Source organism: Nelumbo nucifera, chromosome 8 (assembly GCF_055504915.1).
Source record: "Nelumbo nucifera cultivar China Antique chromosome 8, China Antique-T2T, whole genome shotgun sequence".
Lineage (NCBI taxonomy): Eukaryota > Viridiplantae > Streptophyta > Magnoliopsida > Proteales > Nelumbonaceae > Nelumbo > Nelumbo nucifera.
In genome coordinates, this window is record NC_142656.1 from 2,956,187 (window position 1) to 2,977,489 (window position 21,303).

General features: G+C 38.9%; 1 protein-coding gene across 8 annotated transcripts in view; it reads left to right on the plus strand.

Moving 5' to 3' along the window:
* The window catches only part of LOC104600578 (DENN (AEX-3) domain-containing protein), a 60,968-nt gene that overhangs the window by 14,538 nt on the left and 25,127 nt on the right, over window positions 1–21,303 (plus strand). For 5 of the 8 annotated variants that reach the window (XR_016079647.1, XM_010263615.3, XM_010263618.3 and 2 more), the window contains exons 8-15: window positions 1,259–1,738; window positions 9,307–9,433; window positions 9,898–10,095; window positions 10,254–10,352; window positions 13,680–13,742; window positions 13,911–13,985; window positions 14,114–14,164; window positions 15,307–15,384. Coding sequence is in view for 7 of the 8 variants with exons in the window: in XM_010263615.3 (XP_010261917.1) it covers window positions 1,259–1,738; window positions 9,307–9,433; window positions 9,898–10,095; window positions 10,254–10,352; window positions 13,680–13,742; window positions 13,911–13,985; window positions 14,114–14,164; window positions 15,307–15,384 (1,171 nt within the window). In the remaining variant the exon portion in view is untranslated. The remainder of the gene's footprint in view (window positions 1–1,258; window positions 1,739–9,306; window positions 9,434–9,897; window positions 10,096–10,253; window positions 10,353–13,679; window positions 13,743–13,910; window positions 13,986–14,113; window positions 14,165–15,306; window positions 15,385–21,303) is intronic. The other 3 variants (XM_010263616.3, XM_088893642.1, XM_088893643.1) reach the window with 2 other exon arrangements.

The window sequence follows — 21,303 nt, forward strand, 5'->3', positions numbered from 1 at the left end:
TGGCATTTGGGCGAGCCGACCATGAAAAACCGCCTAGTCGCCTAGGCGAATCCTAGGCTATATATATATATATATTTGCTTGTATACATGTATATATGTAAAAGCTCAATTAGGCTCGCAAGCCACACAAGCCGAGCTTGATTGGGCTTGAGCTCGGCTCGTTAGAAAATGAGCCTATATATTGGGCTCGAGCTCGGCTTGAAGCTCAGTTTAGACCGAGCTGAATTGAGCTTTTCACAAGCCGAGCTTGAATAGCTCGTGAAGAGCTTGGCTCGTGGCAACCCCTAATAAGAACAAGAGATTAGTAAGTAAAAGATGTTCTCACTGCTTGTCTTGCGAAGGGGAGCAGATATTGGTGAATGGGATCAGATGGTATTCCTATTTTGAAGAACATAATGAGTGTTAATTTTCAGGTGCATCACCTCACAAGTGAGAGTTACCAGGTGTTTTTTCTGTTTGTTCTCCTTTGGTGTTTGTGGTCAAAGAAATTTGGAGGGACAACCATCTATCCTGGTTAGGGATGCAAGCAGGTACTTGACTTGAAGAATTTGCATTGCATTGGGCTTGGGTCTTCAAGCCTGGCCCATTCAAATTTTAACTAATGGTCAATCAAGTCCACCCAAGTTGCAGCTCTAATCCTAGTGTGTCAAAGGCCATTACCGAATGTTGGTCCCAGCTATCTGGGGTCTTGGGAGAGGTAGACTGGATATGGTCCTAACCTTGGGCATTTTTTGCACAAAGTGGACACTCTTGGACTTGAACCTGCATTCTCACACTTGTCAGCCTGAGATTTTACCATTACACCAAGTAATGGCCCCTTGCAGGGAGAATATTAAAAGTGTTCTCTGGAGTTGCTTGAAACTGAGAGAAGCTGGTGCGGATTTGGGGATGGCTTTTTGGAGTCTTGGTGGTGGGAACACACAAGCATGGTCTCTTTATGTTATTTAAAATACTTAAAATGCATATATTGCTTAACCTGACAATGATTTTTTTTTTTTTTTGAGAACACAACCTGACTATAATATTTAACTTCTTTTCATCAGTACAATCTGAATGTGCAGAAGTAACTAAAATATGTGATAAACAACACTTAAGCCTGAATATAAAGTAAAGATGCATCTGTATATCTTCTGGGTAATCTTTAAATTTGAGCATCCAAACTCTCTTATTAGTAGTTCTTGTTTCTTTAGGACTTACAACTATCCAACTTCCATTTTATTTTATTTTTCGTTCTTGAGATATTTGTGTTTTCCTGTAGCATCTTCACTGAAGAAAGGTTGGAACGGTTAACAAAAAGTATTGGTATATTAGATTTGGAATCATTGGGGACTTTCGGCAAAGAAGACTCACAGAAAAAGCCTGACAAAAACTTGCCAAAGGACAACCATGTGGAGGACATTCCAAATGGACCAACTGACACTTCTGAAATAAGTACTGGAGGTTCTACTTCTAGCAAAACTGCAGAGGATGGGAAATATTTGGAGCATCAAATCCTTGAAGGGCAGAATGACTTATTGAGTGAAGGAGTCCATTTTGATGCTGTTTTCCCAATAAATTCTGAAGCGGTGATGTTTATACCTGAAGAGAGACAAGTTGTTGAAATGCAGATCTCTGATGTTCATACTATCTCCATTGCTGAATCCATGAGAGATGAGCAAAATATTGAAAGGCATTTACCAGAGGCTGTTCTGCCACTTCTGCGTTTTCATCAATATGAAAGCTCTGAATCTTTCATCAGGTATATAATTTCTCTGTTGTTGGTGTAATTGAACTAGTGCTTCTAGTTTGTGTATTCTGAGATTTTACTGGTGGGGAAATTTCATCATGAAATTGAAATTTCAGTGATAATGAAAGCTGTGTTTCGATGATGATGTAGAAATGCTTTCTAGTGCATTTTTCATGCTGAAGCTGGCCTGCTGGTAGGGTGGTGATTCTTGAACCAATCTTGTGGCACATCCCCAGCCCTCTTTCCCCTTCTTTCTGAAATTGGTTGTGTGATGTATTAAAACTTCTGATTCTCATGATCTAGATGCCATTATCTGCCTGTACCTGCCTTCAGGCCAACCAAATCCAACTCAATTAAGATTCTATCTGGTTTCAAGCATGTAATAAACTATTTTACATGGATTCAGGTGTGGGAATGACGGAATGTATCTAGGAGTTGGATTTGTCTGAAGGATATGGAGACTTGGATAAAACTAATCTTCAAATTAGTACTAACATACAAACACGCCATACATTGGATGATAAATATTAATTGTCAATCATGTAAATAACCTGTTTTTAATTTAGATACATTTGATTATTGACATCCAGAGAAGAAAAAGTAACGACATTGGAAAGATGACAAATCGAATTGTAACATGACAGTTAAATTGTAAAATGAGGGCCTTTTTATGGGCTGGTTGGAGGAACTGATTCAAATTCAACTCGGTGAATTGGAAAACAGTGCGTCAACCAAGGAAAGTTGGTGGTCTAGGCGTCAGAAATATTAAATTTGTTAAACAAGACCCTACTTGGTAAATGGTGCTGGAGATTCAGTAAAGAAAGAAGCAGCCTCTGGAGAAGGATCATTGTGAATAATTATGGGTTGTTTATTCATCAAAAAATAATTATGGGTTGACAAGCCTTGATTGGGATTCGGTCCTTTCTCCAAGGGGGTATGCTCTTTGGAGCCATATTGTTACTGTTCTTCCTGATTTCTTGAAGGACATCAGGTACAAGGTTGGTGTAGGAAACTGTGAACCCCACATTAAGTGTATTCGTGTGACACCCTGAGATGTACTTGGATTTAAATTGATTAGGATCAGCTTTCCTAGTAGGATTGGTTTTATTCTTTCTTATCTAGGATTAGTTTTATTTTAATCTTATCTTTTATTGCCATGAAAGCATTAAAGTTCTTTTACAATTAGGAAACTATGTATATAAATTAAGGAGTGGGGTGGCTGTTTTAAACACACCAACCACTCTCTTCTTTCTAAAACCTCTCCACGAGTTCTCCCTCTTCATCTCTCTTCTTTTTCTTCTCATCTTCTCTCTTCCTTTCTTTATTTTCTGTTCAAAACCTAAGAGATATTTGTAGTCTTGTACGACTACTGTTGGCAAAGCCAATCATATCAAATTCTGGCATGATAAATGATATGGGGATTTTGCTCTGTGTGAAAGGGTTCCCTCTCCTTTTGATATTGCCCAAGATAAGGAAGCTGTAGTTGAAGATTGCTTTGATTTGGTGAATGGTGAAGTGATTTGGGGTCCTACTTTTAGAAGGAATCTCAATGATTGGGAAATCAATCACTGTCTGAGTTGTTAAGCCTCATTTAAAGTATAAAGCCTAACCCTCAAACTGATGATGAAAAAATTTGGTCTTGGGAGACTTCAGGCAAGTATTCAACTCAGCGGACATGACCAATCTGGTGTACTTCTCTCATGTTGATGCCACTATACACCAATCTCTAGGATGCCATCCATGGTGACCGTAGAAAACTCCTTCCTGGTCTTCACCCAATAAATTATTATGATCTTTATCAAACTTATTATGTTCACCAATTGAGACTTATTAAGAAATGCCTTGTGTTTTCATTTGTCCCATATGGTCCATAGAGTTGCTGCCTGCATGCATCTTCAAAGGATATCCTACCTTTTACTCCTAAGGCAGAACATAGAAGGTTGAAAAGAATAAGCCTCTGTCTTCTGAAGGATTCCATCTAGTACTGAATAGAGCGAAGAAATGTTCCCAAATACTGGTAGATACAGAACAGGGTATCAGTAAGTGTAAGCTTGTTGCACAACTTGCTTTGTGATCACTTACAAATCCGAGTTTTGTTAAGAACAACTTGCCTTTGTGCTTAAAATTTGGGAGTTTTTCAGTTCTCTATTTGGGTGCAGGTGCCCCCTTCCCTCCCTTGAGGCAACCAAAGAAAAGGAGGAAAGTGCTTTGGAGGGCTACTAAGGCAGCAATTTGTTGGGTGGTGTGGGAAGAGAGGAATATTAGAATCTTCTTGGAGAAGAGTAGGACCTTGTTGGAAGTGATAGACAGTATAAAAATAATGGTAGCCTTTTGGGCAAAGACATTAGACATCTTCAAAACCTTCTCAGTAACAGACTTATCAAGGGCCTGGACTGAAATAGCACATTCATCAAGAGTAAAAGACAGTTTGTATGGAGTGAAAACCCCCAACAGGTAATAAAGTAAAACCAAATTTTGATGGGAGTTCCCTTGGAAACCTGGGTATGGATGGAATAGGAGGGGACTGAGGGGTCATCAGAAACTCAGAGAGGAGGATTGTGGCAATGTTTTGGGGGCCAATTAATTTGGGAAACTCTTTGAAGGCTGAACTGTTGGCTCTTTCGCAAGGTCTTAAGCTAGCTAAACAGCTCAGTTTTAGAATTATTGAGGTGGAAGGAGACTCGCAAGTGGTCATCTCATGGGCAAAATCTAACCCTTGGACCCTACAACACATGCTAAGAGAAATGGAAAAGCTTGCAAGAGAATTAGAGGTTGAATTCAAATGGATTAGTAGGAATGCAAATGGGTTAGTTGACTCCTTAGCAAAACAAGGAGTTATAAGGCAAGAATTGCTTTGGGCATCCATGTTGCTTGGGTTAAAAAGGGATTGATACTACAGAGAATATTGTTCATTCATCGTAATAAATATCTTCTTAGAAAGCAATTAAAATTATAAAATCATTATTTTTTATATGAGAATTAGGAATTTAAGGCTCTAACATGGACTTGTTTGGGCTTGCCTCGAGGGGCGTGGCATGGGGTCCGGGGGTGGAGCCCTCGGCTCAATCGCTAGGTTAAAAAAAGCATCAAATTTTCAAAAGGCACACACCTGGGTTGAGGTGCAAGGTCTTTTGAAAGGGCTGCGCCTAGGACCTAGGCAAGGCGCATACCCTAACATGCGCCTCACTTGTGCACCTAGGCGCGCCTTTTAAATCAATGGTTGATTAGATTTGTTTTACATTATCAATCATTCCATTTTTTGGTTAAAAAAAATAAAAAAGTCAAAATAATTGTGACTTTGTCCATAGGATATGGTTACCTGTATAAGTGCTTAAATGTTTATCCTAGAACATTCAAGTTGTTTTGTTGCTTGGCCAGGGGAGGAAGTAGGAACTATGATGATTGAATTGCCTTGTTGGGGGGTCATTGCTATAGCCCTATGCATCACAAGGACCTAGATGTGTGACTTGAAGTATACACTTCATTTGATTCTATCTTTTCTAGTTTTAGTGTTTTCCATTCATCTGATTCTATCCTTTCTAGTTTTTGGCCATGTTTGGGAGTGCTTATTTTAAAAATAAGTGCTTAAAACAAGTGCTTATTTGAATAGCACTTATTTGCATTTGGCACCCAAACTTTATCAAGTGCTTATTTAAAAAAAATAAACACTTATTTTATATTTGGCGTTTGGCAGTCTTTTTCTCCAATAAGCACTTAAATAAGCATTTTGACTATTTTATCCTTCATTTTCTTTCAAATTTTACAAAAGCACTTTTTTAAAAGTACTTTACAAAAGCACTTTTTTAAAAGTACTTTTATAGAATCACTTTTACGAAAGCACTTTTATAAAAGCACTTTTATGAAAGTATTTTTATAAAAGCACTTTTACGGAAGCACTTTTATGAAAGCACTTTTACAAAATTCAACTAGGGATAGTTTCATAAGCACTTTATCGTAAGTGCTTATTGTATAAGCACTTTAAAAAAGCAGGAAATTTGGGCTTAAAAAATAAGCCCTTATTTTTAAAATAAACATTTATTTCAGGCCTTTATCCCAAACACCAATAAGTGCTTAATGGTGTGGTCCCAGCCCAAATAAGCACTCCCAAACATGGCCTTAGTGTTCTATATTCATCCATTTTAACATGTATATCTCTGTCAGGTTCGGAGACTTGGAGGAAGCAAATTTGCTTCCCTTTCATTTTTGCTTTTTTTTGAGAAGGCCTAACTTAAGCTTAAGTTTGATGGGTTACTTCAAACTCAAGTTTAGTGGTAGTAGTGTGGGTAATCCAGGGCCCTCCGGAATAGGGGGAGTCATGAGGGATGAAAAAGGGAACGTGATTGCTATGTTCTCTGGCTCAATGGGAATCGGGGGCTCATTGAGGGCTGAGATTTTAGCAGCTTTGGAAGGGGTTCAAAGGGATGAAGATCTGCACATAAACAAACTGTTCATAGAAGGTGACTCCGAGATTGTAGTGAGCTGGTTAAATGAAGACAATTCAAAACTCTGGAGCTACAGCAATGAATAGAGGAAATTTAACTGGCTGACCAAGGACATGGAAGTTCGATGCACTTGGGTAAAGAGAAGTGCGAATGCTTTTGCAGATGGTTTAGCTAGGCAAGGGGTGAATAGGAATTTGGTTTTTTGGGACCAATTGTAATTGTTCTTGTATTTTGTGTGTCTAGTGACAGCTATGGGGAGTTAAAATAATTTAACTCCCCTTATTGATAAAAAAAATGATTTAACTCCCCTTCCTTGTATTATTTTCCCTAATCTTTTAATGAAATCTCTGTTGTTGATAAAAAAAAAATGGGCACTTAAGGGATGGGAGGAGTAATAAGGGATGAAGAGGGGAATGTAAAAGCAATATACTTTGGATCAATTTAAGGAAGGAGATTCTATAAGGGCTAAGTGGTTGGTGGTTCTGCAGAGGGGTTTAACTAGCTCATGACATGAATGTTGAGAAACTAGTTATTGAGGGAGACTTTAAGGTGGTCCTGGTTGAGGAATGGGGAGATGGCCATGTGGATATTTGGAAATGAGGTGAGAAAATAGAGATGGCTAATAAGAAACATGCATATGAAAATTCTTTGAACCCCTCAGGGCTGAAGTTTTAGCTCTCCAGCTCCAAGGGCTGAGATTGGCGAAACAACTGGGCCTCCAACAGATTGAAGTGGAGGGGGGACTCAAAACTGGTGATAGGGTGGTTACTAACAGGAATCATGAGAATTTTGGTCCACAGGCAGGCCTTGAGGGAGATTAGAAGCTTGTCAAGGGAGCTAGGTGCAACTGTAAGATGGGTTAGAAGATCAACAAATGGTTCGGGCTGTTCGGTTGATACACTGGCCAAACAAGAGACATTTAGGGGTGATTTGTTTAGGGCTGCATTGTAATTAATCCATTTGAGGGGTTAGTCCCTTTTTATGGGGACCAACCTGAGTATTCTCTTAATCTATCTTAATAAAAGTTACCGTTTCCTATTAAAAAAAATCTTTGGACCCCAAGATTGGCTAACACTTAGGCAGATTGTTTAGCTAAGCAAGGGGTGAACAGAAACCACTTGTTTTGGGCAAAGTTGTAAATTTTACCTGTAAATATTGGGGCGGGAGGGATAGCGTAGCTATGCTCTCAGCTTTTTACTATAACTTTGTGTTTTTAATAAAATTGATTTCATTTATTGCTGATAAAAAAAAAGGAGCACATAAGCTATTGGAGGAAGCTCTTCTAGTGGGGCACTTGCATAATGCAGCAGTCACACTATGAAGGCTACCTTGGAGGGAGTTGATGGGGGGGGGCGGGGATCTGCTTTCTTTACCTCATAGGTTCTCATTATCTGTCTTTTTGGGCTGTCAGGCCTTCATTACATCTTTGGGCTGGGGCTGCCTTTGGCACATTTTTTGGTTGCTGGTGGCTTCTATCTTGCACTTCATTATGTACATGTATTCATGCATTTGTACATGCATGCGCATCCATGTGTAAGTTGCAACATACCTACATGAAGAAAAAAAATGACATAATGCCTACATGATGGAAAAATAACTATGAAAGTGGGAAAATTAGATATGGTTTAGAGCTAGTTTAATTTTTGATTGATCATAAAGGGAACTTATCTGTTTTTGCATCTTTTGTACCTTATTGGATTAACTCAACTCAACTCAGCCTTAATCCCAACTTTTTAGTGTTGACTACATGAATCCTGTTGTGCTCTATCAAGAACCATGTTTTCTGTAATACATGTATGATTTACTGAGCAATATGACCTACAAATATTTATATTCTTAATCTGTGCATAAGTTGTTGGAACCATAACATTAGATATAAAACATAATATTAGAAATATTTTATATCTTCCATGCAAAATATTTGCATGAATACAGTAATGTCATGACACAATCCAAGTATGATAGAAAGTATGCATCGTTGACCTGTTTTATAACTCTTTCTTGGCTGTGTTTGACCTTCTCTGTATACCTGGCTTTTACACCATTCTCTTTTAATAAAATTTTCAGTTATTCATTAGAAAACATATAGATTTGATAGCCTATGCTGTATCCCATGTCATTCAAATTTTGGATACTTCTTTTTTCAAGAGTTCATTTGATAAACTATAATTCCCTCATATATATACAAGTAACAAGTTTTTTTTTTTTTCCATCTGTGTGTTTGTGTGAAAAGAAGGTAGTTTTATTCCTGAAATAAAACATACAACCGGGAGGCACCAGGACAAACCTCCCCAGAAAATACAACTTCAAGTGTCCCATAGACTAAATAAATCTAGAATAAAAAACATGTTCTGATTACTAAACTCAGGCAGGACCAATAACCAAGAAGCTAACCTAGCAACAATAGAATGGATCAACATCTCAGGACTTTTAAATTGATTTCTCAAGACTCTCTTATTCCTTTCTGACCAAATGGCACTGATCACTGCTGCTGGAATAGACCTCCAAATGTGTTTGCCTCTTTTAGATAAGCCCAGAAAATACCAGCTTTGTAACAGTGCCTGTATTGATCCTGGCATCACCCAGCAAATACCCACTGTTTGTAAGAAATGTGACCATATCCTCCAGGCAACTGTGCAATGAATGCATAGATGATCAATGGATTCCTCCTCATGCCCACAGATCCCACAGCTCAAGTCTTCTAAGTATATTCTTCATCTTACCAGGTTTCTTCTTGTTAGACATATCCCCAAAGCTGAAGCCCAAACTAAGAAATTGACTTTGGAGGGAGATGAAGGGATCCAGACTTGATTAGCTGGAAAACCTGAATCTGTTCTAATTCTTAAACCATCTGCAAAGGATTTAACCGAAAACTTCCCATCATCCCTCCATTTCCAGGTCCATTGATCACTCGACTGAGGATCAATACAGGCACTGTTACAAGTTTAACTTGTCTTGTTACCAAAAAAAAATTCAACTTGTCTACATGTTGGATACTTCCTGAGGGAAGAGTTATGGAACACAAGTAATGTACATGTCTACGTATATATGAAATGCAGGTGCATTTAGAGGTGATTTATATTACTATTCTGGAGTTGGTGTGATTGTTAAGGCCCTATATACTGTTTATTTATGCAGTTTCCAGGGTTCACCTTGTGAAGGTAGGAACTTTAGGAGTGAAGGGGATCAAGAGGACATTGAAGAGGCTTCTTCCTCTGGCCAGGAAGATTCAAGTGATCACAATGAGATTCTTGAGTGGGCAAAGGTTTGATGTTTAATTGTTTCCATCAGTCTTGTCAGACTTGGACTGGTCATAGAACTGTTTTGGTTACTGATTTTGGGTTGAGCAGTTCAACTGTCTGGTCTGACTGACCATTCAGCATGCTCAAATAAAAAATGCAAAAAAAAAAGGTTCTAGATGATCTTTTAAAGCCATTTAATCACTCAAACTACAAATATTAAAGGTTACAATACCTAATTGGCAAGTACATTTTGGGTATGCTTGAGCTTGACCAAGTCAACATTAAGAAGCTGGTAACCAAAACTGTTTTGACTGGCGATTCCTGGTTCAAGTGGTCCAACCATCCACTCCAGTTCAAGTCTGATAACACTGGTTTCCATGCATTGCTGTGTCTTGAAAGCTGCTAAGGTGCAGCACTTGTTGTACCTTTAAATCCTGATAAGTTTCATTTTTTTTGAAAAAGATAAATTTATTTGTTTCATTTTCAGGCAAATAATCATGGGTCCTTGCAAATAATATGTGAATATTATGGCTTACGCTGCCCTGCTAGAGGCACAACACTTACATTCCGCCATCTGGATCACCTGCATCCTTTGGAATTTCACAGACCTTGTGAAACAGTTCTGCACATTGCCAGCTCAACTATTGATTTAAGATCCTGCAGCACAAGCTTGGAATTAGCAGAGGTAGATTGCAAATTACAACTATCTAGGATGGATTTTCTAACTCATGTTTCAAAACATGTTCTGTTGATGTTAATTGATTTCATTTCACTTTGTTTCTCTTTTCTGTTTTCTCTGTTTGTTCCAATTGAAAGATATCTCTAGTATCTTAACAATCTTAGATTTATCAGGCACACACTGCACTTTTGGCAGAAGAGGAAGCAACTGCTTTATCCGTCTGGACTGTTGCATGTGTATGTGGCTCCTTGCGGCTTGAAAATGTGAGTTTGTGCATCAAAAAGAATGTTTCTATGTCTAAATGATGGGAGTAGCTTATTTCCTTCCTTCGTGTTCAGGCCTTTATTTCTGTTGGTTTGTTCTTTATCTGTGAAATCAGTTTACCAACCATATCCTAGAAGACAGCCTGAATTCTCAAACAAGGACATTTATTGAGTTATTTTTTTGGTTGCCAAGACATTTATTGAGTTATTATCTGATGGAATAATAACTATGAATTCATTTCTTTATGTTACCTCTGGCTAGAAAGGTGGAAATATTTTCACTGGAATTGTTTGTAGCTGATAACCAAGCATTAAATAGACTTGTTGCTCTCCTTATGACCTCATTTATTGGGATGATTTGTTGTAAAAAATTCTGGAATTTCCTTCCTTCCATAATTTCCAAATTATAGCGTCCAGAACTTCTCTCCAAACTGACATTCCTTCTTATTGAGGCCACTAAGAATGATCTCTCCAGAGCTTCCCTAGCAGATCTTGCTAAGATCAAACTAGCGTTCGATACATAAAGAAAGCCCAGATCTTCAAGCTGAAAGGACAATGGATGAAGAGGTGGTTGGTAGATTCCCAGTTGCAGTCACAAAACATGCAAAAAGTGGATGGAACATCCAGACCACTTTTTTTTCAATAAAAAAAAATCCTGACTTCTTTTTATGAAATTCTCCTTTAGAAGATTTTTTTTTTCAAGACCACTGTCCAGATCGTGAAGGAAAATTTTGATGGTTCCACCAGATTCCAAGCAGTTCTTATAGGGACGAGAGTGCTGCTTGGTTAAGCAACCTACTTGTGCAAGACTTGACAGAGGGAATGCCCTACTTTCCCACTTCAAAATCCTTCTGATCACACTAATTGAGACATGGGCTGTGACTTGAAGTAACTCCAGTAGTGCTGTCACCTCCTTGAGCTCTCAGTCATTAATATTCCTCCAAAAAATAGATACACATATCACCTTATTCTCAATAATTTTATAATTATTCCTTTGCAGATAGGTTAGATCGGCAAGGAGTGAATAGGGATTCAGTTTTCTGGGCTCTTTTGTAACTGCTTTTTTCTTTCTTTTTGGGTGTCTTTTGGCATCCTTGGGGAGTTAAGATAGATTATCTCCCCTCCCATGTAATTAAAATTTTTCTTTTAATGAAAAGTTCCTGTTATTGATAAAAAACATGTTACCCTTTGAAAAAAAAAAGATGGGAAACATGTTGGGAATGTTTGGAAATGTCATATGGACATATTATACAAATTTTAGACATGGTAGAAACATTGTGAAATATGCAAAAAATAGAATGCTATTTTATGTAATGATAAAAGATGCATTGGTTGACCTTTTATTATTATTATCTTGTTCAAAATCATCAAACAAAGCTAAAAAACTAAGATTAAAAGGTAAAATAATATGCCTTGGTGTTTTGTAAATTTCAAGAGTCAAAACAACATGATAGAGTGAGTTTAAGCAAAATCTAAACTCATGGAAAGTGCCATTGGTTCTAATAGAGCAACTATATAATTAATATACAACAAAAAAGTGGTAATCATGTCCATCAGATGGATCAGACGGGCAATGACTCCTGCTCAGAATTATCTAAAATATTGTTGCCAACTTATGTTATAATACTATCTCTTGTACTCCACATAGCACTAGTAGTTTTCATTGGGGAATATGTTGATTGTAGTAATATTTTGTGTTGGTATCCGTGGAAATGAAAATATGTAATGGAAATATTAGGATATGTAATTTTTTAAACCATGCACTGGCCATACTATAATTAGGGCTAGCTATGTTGTATGCACAAGAGTATTGGGCAATTAAAAATAGTATGTCTAAAAATGAGTGTGGTGAAAATGTGAATGCTTAGATGGACAAGAAGTTAAATTAGAAAGGACAGGTTTAGAGATTAAATCATACAAAAGAACCTAGGAGTGGCTCCAATAGGTGATAACATGAGAGAAAGTATATTGAGATGGTATGGTCATTTGCATAGACGACCATATACAACAACTGTTTTTTTTTTGATGAATGAAGATAATTTATTAATTCAGAAAAAAAGGCAACACAGGAAACCCAAGAAGAGGCATGAGCTCTTACCTCTTCAAAAAGTATTACATCAAATTAAAAACAGAAATAGCCAGTAGTAAAGTTACAGAGCAGCCCAAAATAAATGTTCCCTTGAAGCCCCATGCTTAGCTAACCATATACAACAACTGTTAGAAAAAGTTATTTGTTGCAAGTTGAAAAAGCTAGAAGAGTTGGGGGCAGACCGAAAAGGACTTGGGTGGAAGTAATAAGAAATGATTTGAGTGCCCTTAGTTTAACGATGGATATGGTACTGAATAGAACAGAATGGTGAAATAGGATTCATGTAGCCAACCCCATATTATGATGATGTTATCTTATGGGGGCTTCCGACACTGGCCAAAAAGTTAAATGAAATGGCATATCACATTGTAGGGAAGTGGACAATGGAGGAGGAGATGTGCCACCTATTCCTCATTAATGTTTCAAATGGAACAGACATTCGATTTAAGTGGACTAGAAGGTGTGCAAATGGTTTAACTGACTCCCTAGATAAACAAGAGACTACGAGGCAGCATCTGTTTTGGGCATCCATATAATTTGGAATAGTAAAGTGGGACTGAGACTCTGATTAAAAAGTTGTAGCAATCATTTATTCATTCCAAATTTTAATAAAACCACCTTTCTACTGATAAAAAAAATAGAACAGACATTATGGATATCCCTCCCTTCAGTCCGTAGTCTCTGGTAAGGATTTTATCCAAGATAGTTCACATGGAAAAAACACACCTTGATGGGAGATCGGGCCCTCAAATCCATCTTGATGGGAATGAGACCTCCCTCACCTCCTAAGAGAGAGATATAAAGATTTGATCCAGTTCCAATGTTTTAAAAAGCATGCATAGGCTCATAGCAATTAGAAAACAGGGCTAAGCCCTCATTATTATTTTTTGTCTTATATGGTGGTATCACTCTAAATATTTTGATGCTTAATAGCAATTATAAAACAGGGCTGAGCTCTTCACACGTTTCATGACCTTTGTATGTGGGATACCATTTACTGCAGGGAGAGGCGGCAATGTAGCTGGAAAAGATTCCATTTATTGAACTCTCATTAATGACCGTACACCCATTTTATTGCTAGTATATACATTAGATGCTGAACTTTGAAGCTTGAAACCTGTCTCTCTAATATGAATATCCGGAAGATCTATTATCTATCAAAAAAAGAAAAAATATCTGAAAGTTCTATATGAAAGCTTCATTGGCTATGGTGTAGTGATTCTCTTTGCATATTTCAGGTGTTAACAATGTTTGCTGGGGCACTTTTGGAGAAGCAAATTGTGGTCGTTTGCTCTAATTTGGTAGCCATCATTTCTCGTAGTACAAATTGGTTACTTAGAAATAGAAATTGCTTACAACACTTGTTTTTTTTTTTTTTAACTTAAGATTTATATTTTTTCCAGCTCATTGTGTCTAGAATTTTATAATAAATTTGCTATCATATGGAGTCTAATGCATTTGATTTACAGGGTATTCTGTCATCTATAGTTTTGTCGATTATTCCACTAATTCGTCCGTACCAGTGGCAGAGCCTTTTGATGCCAGTATGTACCCTCCCAATTTGGAGAATCTGGATTTGTGAATTTTAGTATTCGCTTCACCTTTGAATTATTCTTTGATGTTCAGCTTGTTTGAATTTTAATATTCAATGGATCATTGTATGACCTGCTAGGTTTTGCCAAATGACATGCTGGATTTTTTGGATGCGCCTGTCCCTTATGTGGTGAGTTTCCAAAGTATCACACCTTTGTTATCAACTTCTGTGAACTGTATGATATCCAGTATAGTTAAAATTGTTGCATAGGGTATAGGTAATTTTATAGGCGTTTTGGGCACATTGCCTGGGAAACCATTCAGACAGGCAGTGTGAATACAAACATTTAAGTGGGTAAAAATAAGTAATTTCAATCCTGTTATGTATTGATATAAGGGTGCAACTTATTTTGGGTCAACTTGAATGCATGAAAAAAAGTGACATGTCTTTATCTCTTTGTGCATATGTTCTCTTCCATTGATTAAAGGATGCTATTCAAAAATGTTGTCAGTTTTTTTTTTCCAGAAAACAAGGTGTAAGTTCTCGCTTAATCATTTACTGGTTTAGTTTGTAATTAAAAGTTTTTAATTAACATGCAACTGGATATTTTTTTCTTTGATCTGTAATTGAACTCTAATTAATATATTGGTATATGTTAATAAATTCTTTGGTTACTCATTAAGTATTTATATCATAGAAGTTGTATATATATATATTTATTGTTTGTTTGTTTGTTGCCTAGGCTATGGGTAGTTGTCACTCGGGCATTAACTAGCATTGCCAGGTCAAAACACCTTGACATTGCCTGGTTGCATTAACTACACGTAAGAATTAAGATATCTACAATATTTGGTCATTTGTCATAGTTGTTGGTGACTTGGTGTATTTTTTTTTTGATAAATTTGGTGACTTGGTGTATCTGACAAAGGGTAACTCTTTGAAAAACTACAAGTATGAACTGTAGAAAATGTGTAAATGTGTACCTTTAAATATTCTAGAATGCATTTTTTTTTGTCTTTAACTAACCAGTGGAAAAAGCATCTATGACAATTTTGACAAGTATTTATACACATCCTTCATAATAGCAGGAAACAATAAGCTAAATGGGTGTGGTGACTGATCTTAAACCTATACTCTATGAAGACTTAAATTTCTCTTACATGTGTTCAATGGAGAGAAGCAATTTATCACTTCACATTGTTGAGTACTTGAAGTTCCTTATGACCACACAGTAGAAATATGTCTGAAAAAGTAGGGCACCTTTTGTATGTTCGTTCAATTCTGTATCTGATTCTTTAGTTACATAAGCCATTTTTTAATTTTTTTTGTAGGTTGGCGTGAAGAATAAAACTGCTGAAGTTCAAACAAAGTTGGCAAATGTCATACTGGTTGATGCCAATAAGAATCAGGTCTGCATCTATTCCCCCCCCCAAGTGGTGCATCTCTACCGATTTTTGAGCATAACTAAATGTGATTATTTCTTTAGCACTCTTTTATTTATCCTCTTCAATTTGTTTTGGAGTAAGGCCATTTTGACAATTCTTGAAATAAATTCGATTTCATTTTATAATATTGTTCTATTCTTATTTATTTTTTCAATATGAAATTGAAACTGGCTTGCTTTATTTATTTTGAAAGTTGATGAAGCTTTTGAATATCTTCTTTGTCCTTCCTCTAACAAATCCAATTCTGAAGCATAAATCCCTGATTGCCTTAATTATGTTAGGGCTCTAAAACATCAACAACAACAACAACAACAATATATATATATATATATATATATATATACACACACACACACACTCACCATCAGCCTCATCACCATTGTCTGGATTAATGGAGCACCATGTACATGTGCTCCACTATTCCAGTGGCAGGGGTGTGTGCTTAATTGTCCAAGGTCATCTCCTGAGGATATCAGCAGCTTTATGTCTAAAAGGAAAAATGAAGAGGAAAAGGCCCTATATTTCCCTTGCAGTCTTATGCTGGTCACCACACCCTATTCTTCAACAGTTCATCTTTCCATTTCCAAAGCACCACCCACCCGTCCTTCAAAACATCCAACAACCAACCTGCACTGATGGACAAAATGGCAACTTCCCTCCTTGTCACAACCCTCAACTCGCCAGTTTCCACAAAAAGGCATCTTCAAGTACACCTAAAGGGGCATTTCCCTTCCTTTGGCCAAACTGCCACTTTACCATTTTATTATAGGAAGAACATTTGTGAACAGCCACCCTATTCCTTACTGGATCTCCCATCTGAAACTCTTGTGGTGCTAGCTCCCCTGTAACTGCCCTTCTTTCTTTCCAAGTTGTGTTTTTACAATGGAATCTACTATCTCTCCTCCTTAAAATCTTCCACTTTCATATCTACCATCTCATTCTGATTTGGTCTCTGATCTCTGATCACCACAAAATGCCTTTCATAAGAATCACAACAATCACATTTTGCTATCTGGGAAAGCTCCCCAAATGACTAATGGTCCCAGGTTCCCAATTCACAGCAATCATTAATATGCAGCACCAATCTTCTATTTTGAATCATGGCAAGAGAATCCAGATACCCTGCCATTTTTTGGGGACTCTTAAAGGCTTTAGAGCCTGATCTAAATCTAGCTTGATTAGGCTATTTTTGGACATCATCTGGATTTATAATCTTCCGGTATTTCTTGCTGTACATTTTTTGTTCATATTTAATACAATGATACTTTACCTTCTCTCAAAAAATTCTGTTAGAGTCCTAGTGACATCTAATAAATCAGATGTTTTATTGTGAAGTTCAATGGGTCCACGGTCCACTTATGGGACATGGATGTTCCATTTTAAGTTCCTTGTCTAAAAGGAATAGTTTTTGGGGCTATGTTGATGCATGGAGAGATGAAACCAACTGATAACTGGGTAGGGCTTAGGTTGAGCATTTGCTAAATTTTGAAAGGGGTCTCAGTGCTTGGCTAATATAATGGAAACTCTTCAATGTGGGTAATCAATTTGCATGTATGCTTCCAATGTGAAAGCCACGTGGAATACTTAGAAAAGTTGTATTAAAAGGAAAATGTAGCCAGAGAATTTTGGTATCTTGACCTATTTGCAAGGAGAAAAAGAAGGTGCTGCAATATGTTTGCTGAAAGGATTTGAGATAGGTAGGGAGGCAGTCCTGGTTTCTCACTTGATGTTTGCAGATGACATCATCCTTTTCCTGGAGGCGGATTGGGAGAACATTTCCAACTTAAAAAGAGTGTTAAATATGTTTGAGATGGTGACTGGACTCAGAATTAATTACACGAAAAGCAGCATTATGGCCCTAAATGTTGGTGACCCTCTATTGGACAGGTTTAAGGAGCTGTTGGGGTGTAAGTTGGAGAGGCTCCCCATTGCCTATTTGGGAATGCCTCTTGGTGGGAACCCGAGAAGTCAAAAGTTTTTGAGACCCGGTAGTGGAAAAATGTGAGAAAAGATTGGCCATGTGGAAGAAAAGCTTTCTTTCAAAAGGTGGAAGACTTGCACTAATTAAGGCTTCCCTTTATTGGACTCAGAATTAATTACACAAAAAGCAGCATTGTGGGCGTAAATGTTGGTGACCCTCTATTGGACAGGTTTAAGGAGCTGTTGGGGTGTAAGTTGGAGAGGCTCCCCATTGCCTATTTGGGAATGCCTCTTGGTGGGAACCTGAGAAGTCAAAGTTTTTGGGACCCAGTAGTGGAAAAATGTGAGAAAAGATTGGCCATGTGGAAGAAAAGCTTTCTTTCAAAAGGTGGAAGACTTACACTAATTAAGGCTTCCCTTGCCAACCTTCCAATCTACTTCTTGTTGGTTTTCCAAGTCCCAGGCAAAGTAAAAGGCAAGATTGAAAAGCTACAACGGGATTTCCTATGGGAAGGGGGTGGTGTAAAGAAGTGTCATCTAGTAGGCTGGAATCAGGTTTGCAAGGCAAAGGAAGTTGGTGGATTGGTACTAGGTCATATCAAAGAAAGGAACTTTGCCCTTCTTGGAAAATGGCTTTGGAGGTATCCCTTGGAGATGGAAGTGTTGTGGACAAAAATCATCAAGAGCAAGTACAGGAAACATGCCAATGGTTGAGATATCAAGGTCCACTTGAACCGGGTCAAAGCCTCTAACCCTTGGAAAGGTATTGCTTCTATCTATGACCTCTTTTTTGATTCTGTTAGTAGAATCAAATTTTGGACTGATTTGTGGTGGGGAGAGGACACCCTTGCTAACTTCTATCTTAGAATCCTTAACCTGTCCCAATCCAAAGAAGCCACGGTAGCCTCTAGCCTCAACCCTACACCCTCGGGAACAACTTGGAACCTAAACCTCAGAAGGCCTTTAAGAGATAGAAATTGCTGATATAGCTAGTTTTGCTAAACTCTCTTAATGAGGCTTATATCTCTCTTGCTACCCCTGACCAGATAATTTGGAAACTTAATCCTGCCGGCAAGTTCTCCACTAACTCCTTTTTCAAGGCTCTAGTGTCAGAAGATCAGAGGCCTCCCTTTCCGGCTAAGAAAGTCTGGAGATCACACATCCCTCGTAGAGTCTCGTCTCCTTTGTGTGGGAAGCCTGTTTAAAGAGAATAAACACCTGCGAGTTGATTCAGAAAAAGTTTAAAGGCAGATTATGCATCTCCTCTCATGTCTGTCCTTTTGTCTTGGCGACGGGGAGACAACTCATCACATCCTTCTCCATTGCCTGGTCACTAGGAAGATTTGGTACTTCTTCCTAAACCTAGTTGGTTACAGCTGGGTGTTCCCAGAGAGGGTGGTGGACATCTTGTGGCAATGGCAAGGCAGAGGGCTAGGAAAAAGAGGAAGATTTTACCGGAATACAGTGACCCATGCAGTCTTGTGGGGCATTTGGGAAGAAAAGAACAATAGAACTTTTGAAAATAAAGCTAGAAATGTTGAAGATCTAACTTCCTACATCACATATCTCTGCAACCTTTGGGTAATCAACTCTGAAGTGTTCAAAGGTCTCTCCCTAAATGATCTCCAGAGCAACCTTCCAGAAATCCTACACTCCTCTCCAAGGTCTGAGTGGACTATGAGACAGGCTCTTAGAGAAGAAGGAGAAATGACTCTAAACTTTGATGGTAGCGCCCAAGGTTCCACAGGTCAAGCAGGAATTGGAGGTGTAACCCAAGGGGAAGGGGGAATATTTGCTGGGCTTACAGTGGTCCGATTGGGAGGGCAGATTGCCACAAAGGCAGAGGTACTGGCTGCATTCACAGGAATTCGCCTTGCCAAACGGCTAGGTTTATTCTCTTTAACCCTTAAAGGGGATTCTACAAATACTATAGCTTGGTCACAGGAGAAGGGAGGGCCCTGGAGACTAGCCCACTTCTTAGCTGAAGCCAGGAATATCTTAGGCTCTATGAATGTGAAGCTGGTCTGGATTCCTAGGGAGCAAAATTCTGTTGCTGATATCCTAGCAAAATCAGGGGTCTCTAGAGATTTCATGTTTAGTGACAGTTGTTTGCCTTTGTAATCCTGCCAAGCCACTCTTGGCTTCAGTACATCCTCTCATGTACTTCTGTTTTTTCTTCAATAAAAAGTTTTCATGGACAATATGAGTTCATATTGCAATTGGTGTGTTATGGACGCATTCCTCGGGAAGACGTACCATCGCCGCTGGCAGCAACAGGCACCTGACCTGCCGCCAGCAGCAGCAGTGATTCAATGATTCTCATCCTACCCAGTTCGGCAACAGCAGCCTTATCTAGATTAGATTAGATCATCTTGCTTGTTCTTATCTTATTCTATTGCTCTTATCTTATCTTGTTAGTAGCTTATCAGATTAGGATTAGCTTATCTTATTCTTATCCTTAGCAAGATAGAACTGGAAGTCTCCCTATTCAGCAAGGAGACTCCCTTTGATTAGGACTCTTGTAATCTCCTATTTAAGGAGACCCCATTATTGAATGAGGATATCGAATCTTCAGTTTAAGAAGTGAGTTAGGAGAGTTGGTGATCTCTTGGACAAATCACCAGAGGCGCCAAGATAGGTTCATCAAGAGCAGGAAGGAACAAGGGAAAATAGGAGGTTTTCCCCATGGACCGACCCGTGACGAGATCATATTCCCGGGCCCTCAACAACTTGGTATCAGAGCAAGGCGTCATGGGAGATCTGGAGCAGCTACCATCCAGGGTCCACGACCTCGAGCACCAACTCGTGGAGACCAGCTCCGAAGTCCATGAAATCAAAGACGAAGTGAGGGAGCTGCGATGCCTGATGGAGCTATTCCTTTCTAGCAGGGAAGGGAACTCTGAAGGAGGGATAGCTGCTAACAGCTGCCGACCAGATCTGCTAGAGTCTTTTGGCGAACAACAGTCCGTTAGCCAAAGAACCGCAGTCATCCCCAAGTACAACAGGCTAGAATTCCCGTCGTACAACGGCAACGGAAACCCCTTAGGCTGGCTGTATTGCTGCAAGCAGTTTTTTCGGAATCAATGGACAACTTTGGTTTTATCGGTTAGAGCAAGAAGAACCCGGGCTTAGTTGGCCCCAGTTTAAGTCCTATTGCCTTCTTAGGTTCGGACCCCCACTGACCAGCAACCCTCTGGGCGAGCTGATTAACCTTAAACAGACCGACACAGTGGCTGAATACCAGCGACAGTTCCAAACCCTCCTCGCGAGGGCATCCTCCGTGCGACCCGACCAGCAAGTGGATATGTTCACGGAAGGACTATCAGAACCCCTGCGGGTGGATGTCGAGATGCAGAATCCCCCAAATTTGGTCACAACCATGAACTTAGCCCGCGCATTCGAGCGCAAGCTGCAGCTCAGCCGCGGAATTTTTAATGTGGGTCGTTCACCAAACTCATGGGTACCCCCAAGATCAGCAGCAACGACCCCCTCTTCTTCTACCAGCCGGGAACTGAAATCTCTCACAACCACTGCCTCTAGACCAGTGACAAGTACTGGTAGTAACATGGCCGCTCCACCCATTAAGTGTCTGACCAGGGTAGAAATGGTAGAACGCCGAGCGAGAGGCCAATGTTTCAACTGTGATGACCTCTACTCGGCAGGACATAGATGCAAGAGGCTTTTTTGCCTCCTCATCGATGAACATGAGGAGGAGGAAGAACCCGTCATATTCGAGCCAGAGATCTCTCTCCATGCGATCATCGGTATTAAAACCTCTCAGACCATGCAGTTACAAGCACAGATAGCAGGTTAACCGGTGCGCATTCTCGTCGATTCAGGGAGCACACACAACTTCATAAGTGAGCATGCCACCCTTCAGTTAAAACTGCCAATGGAACTCCGACCGCGACTACAGGTAGCCGTCTCAAATGGTGAAAGAGTTCACAGTCCAGGAATTTGTAA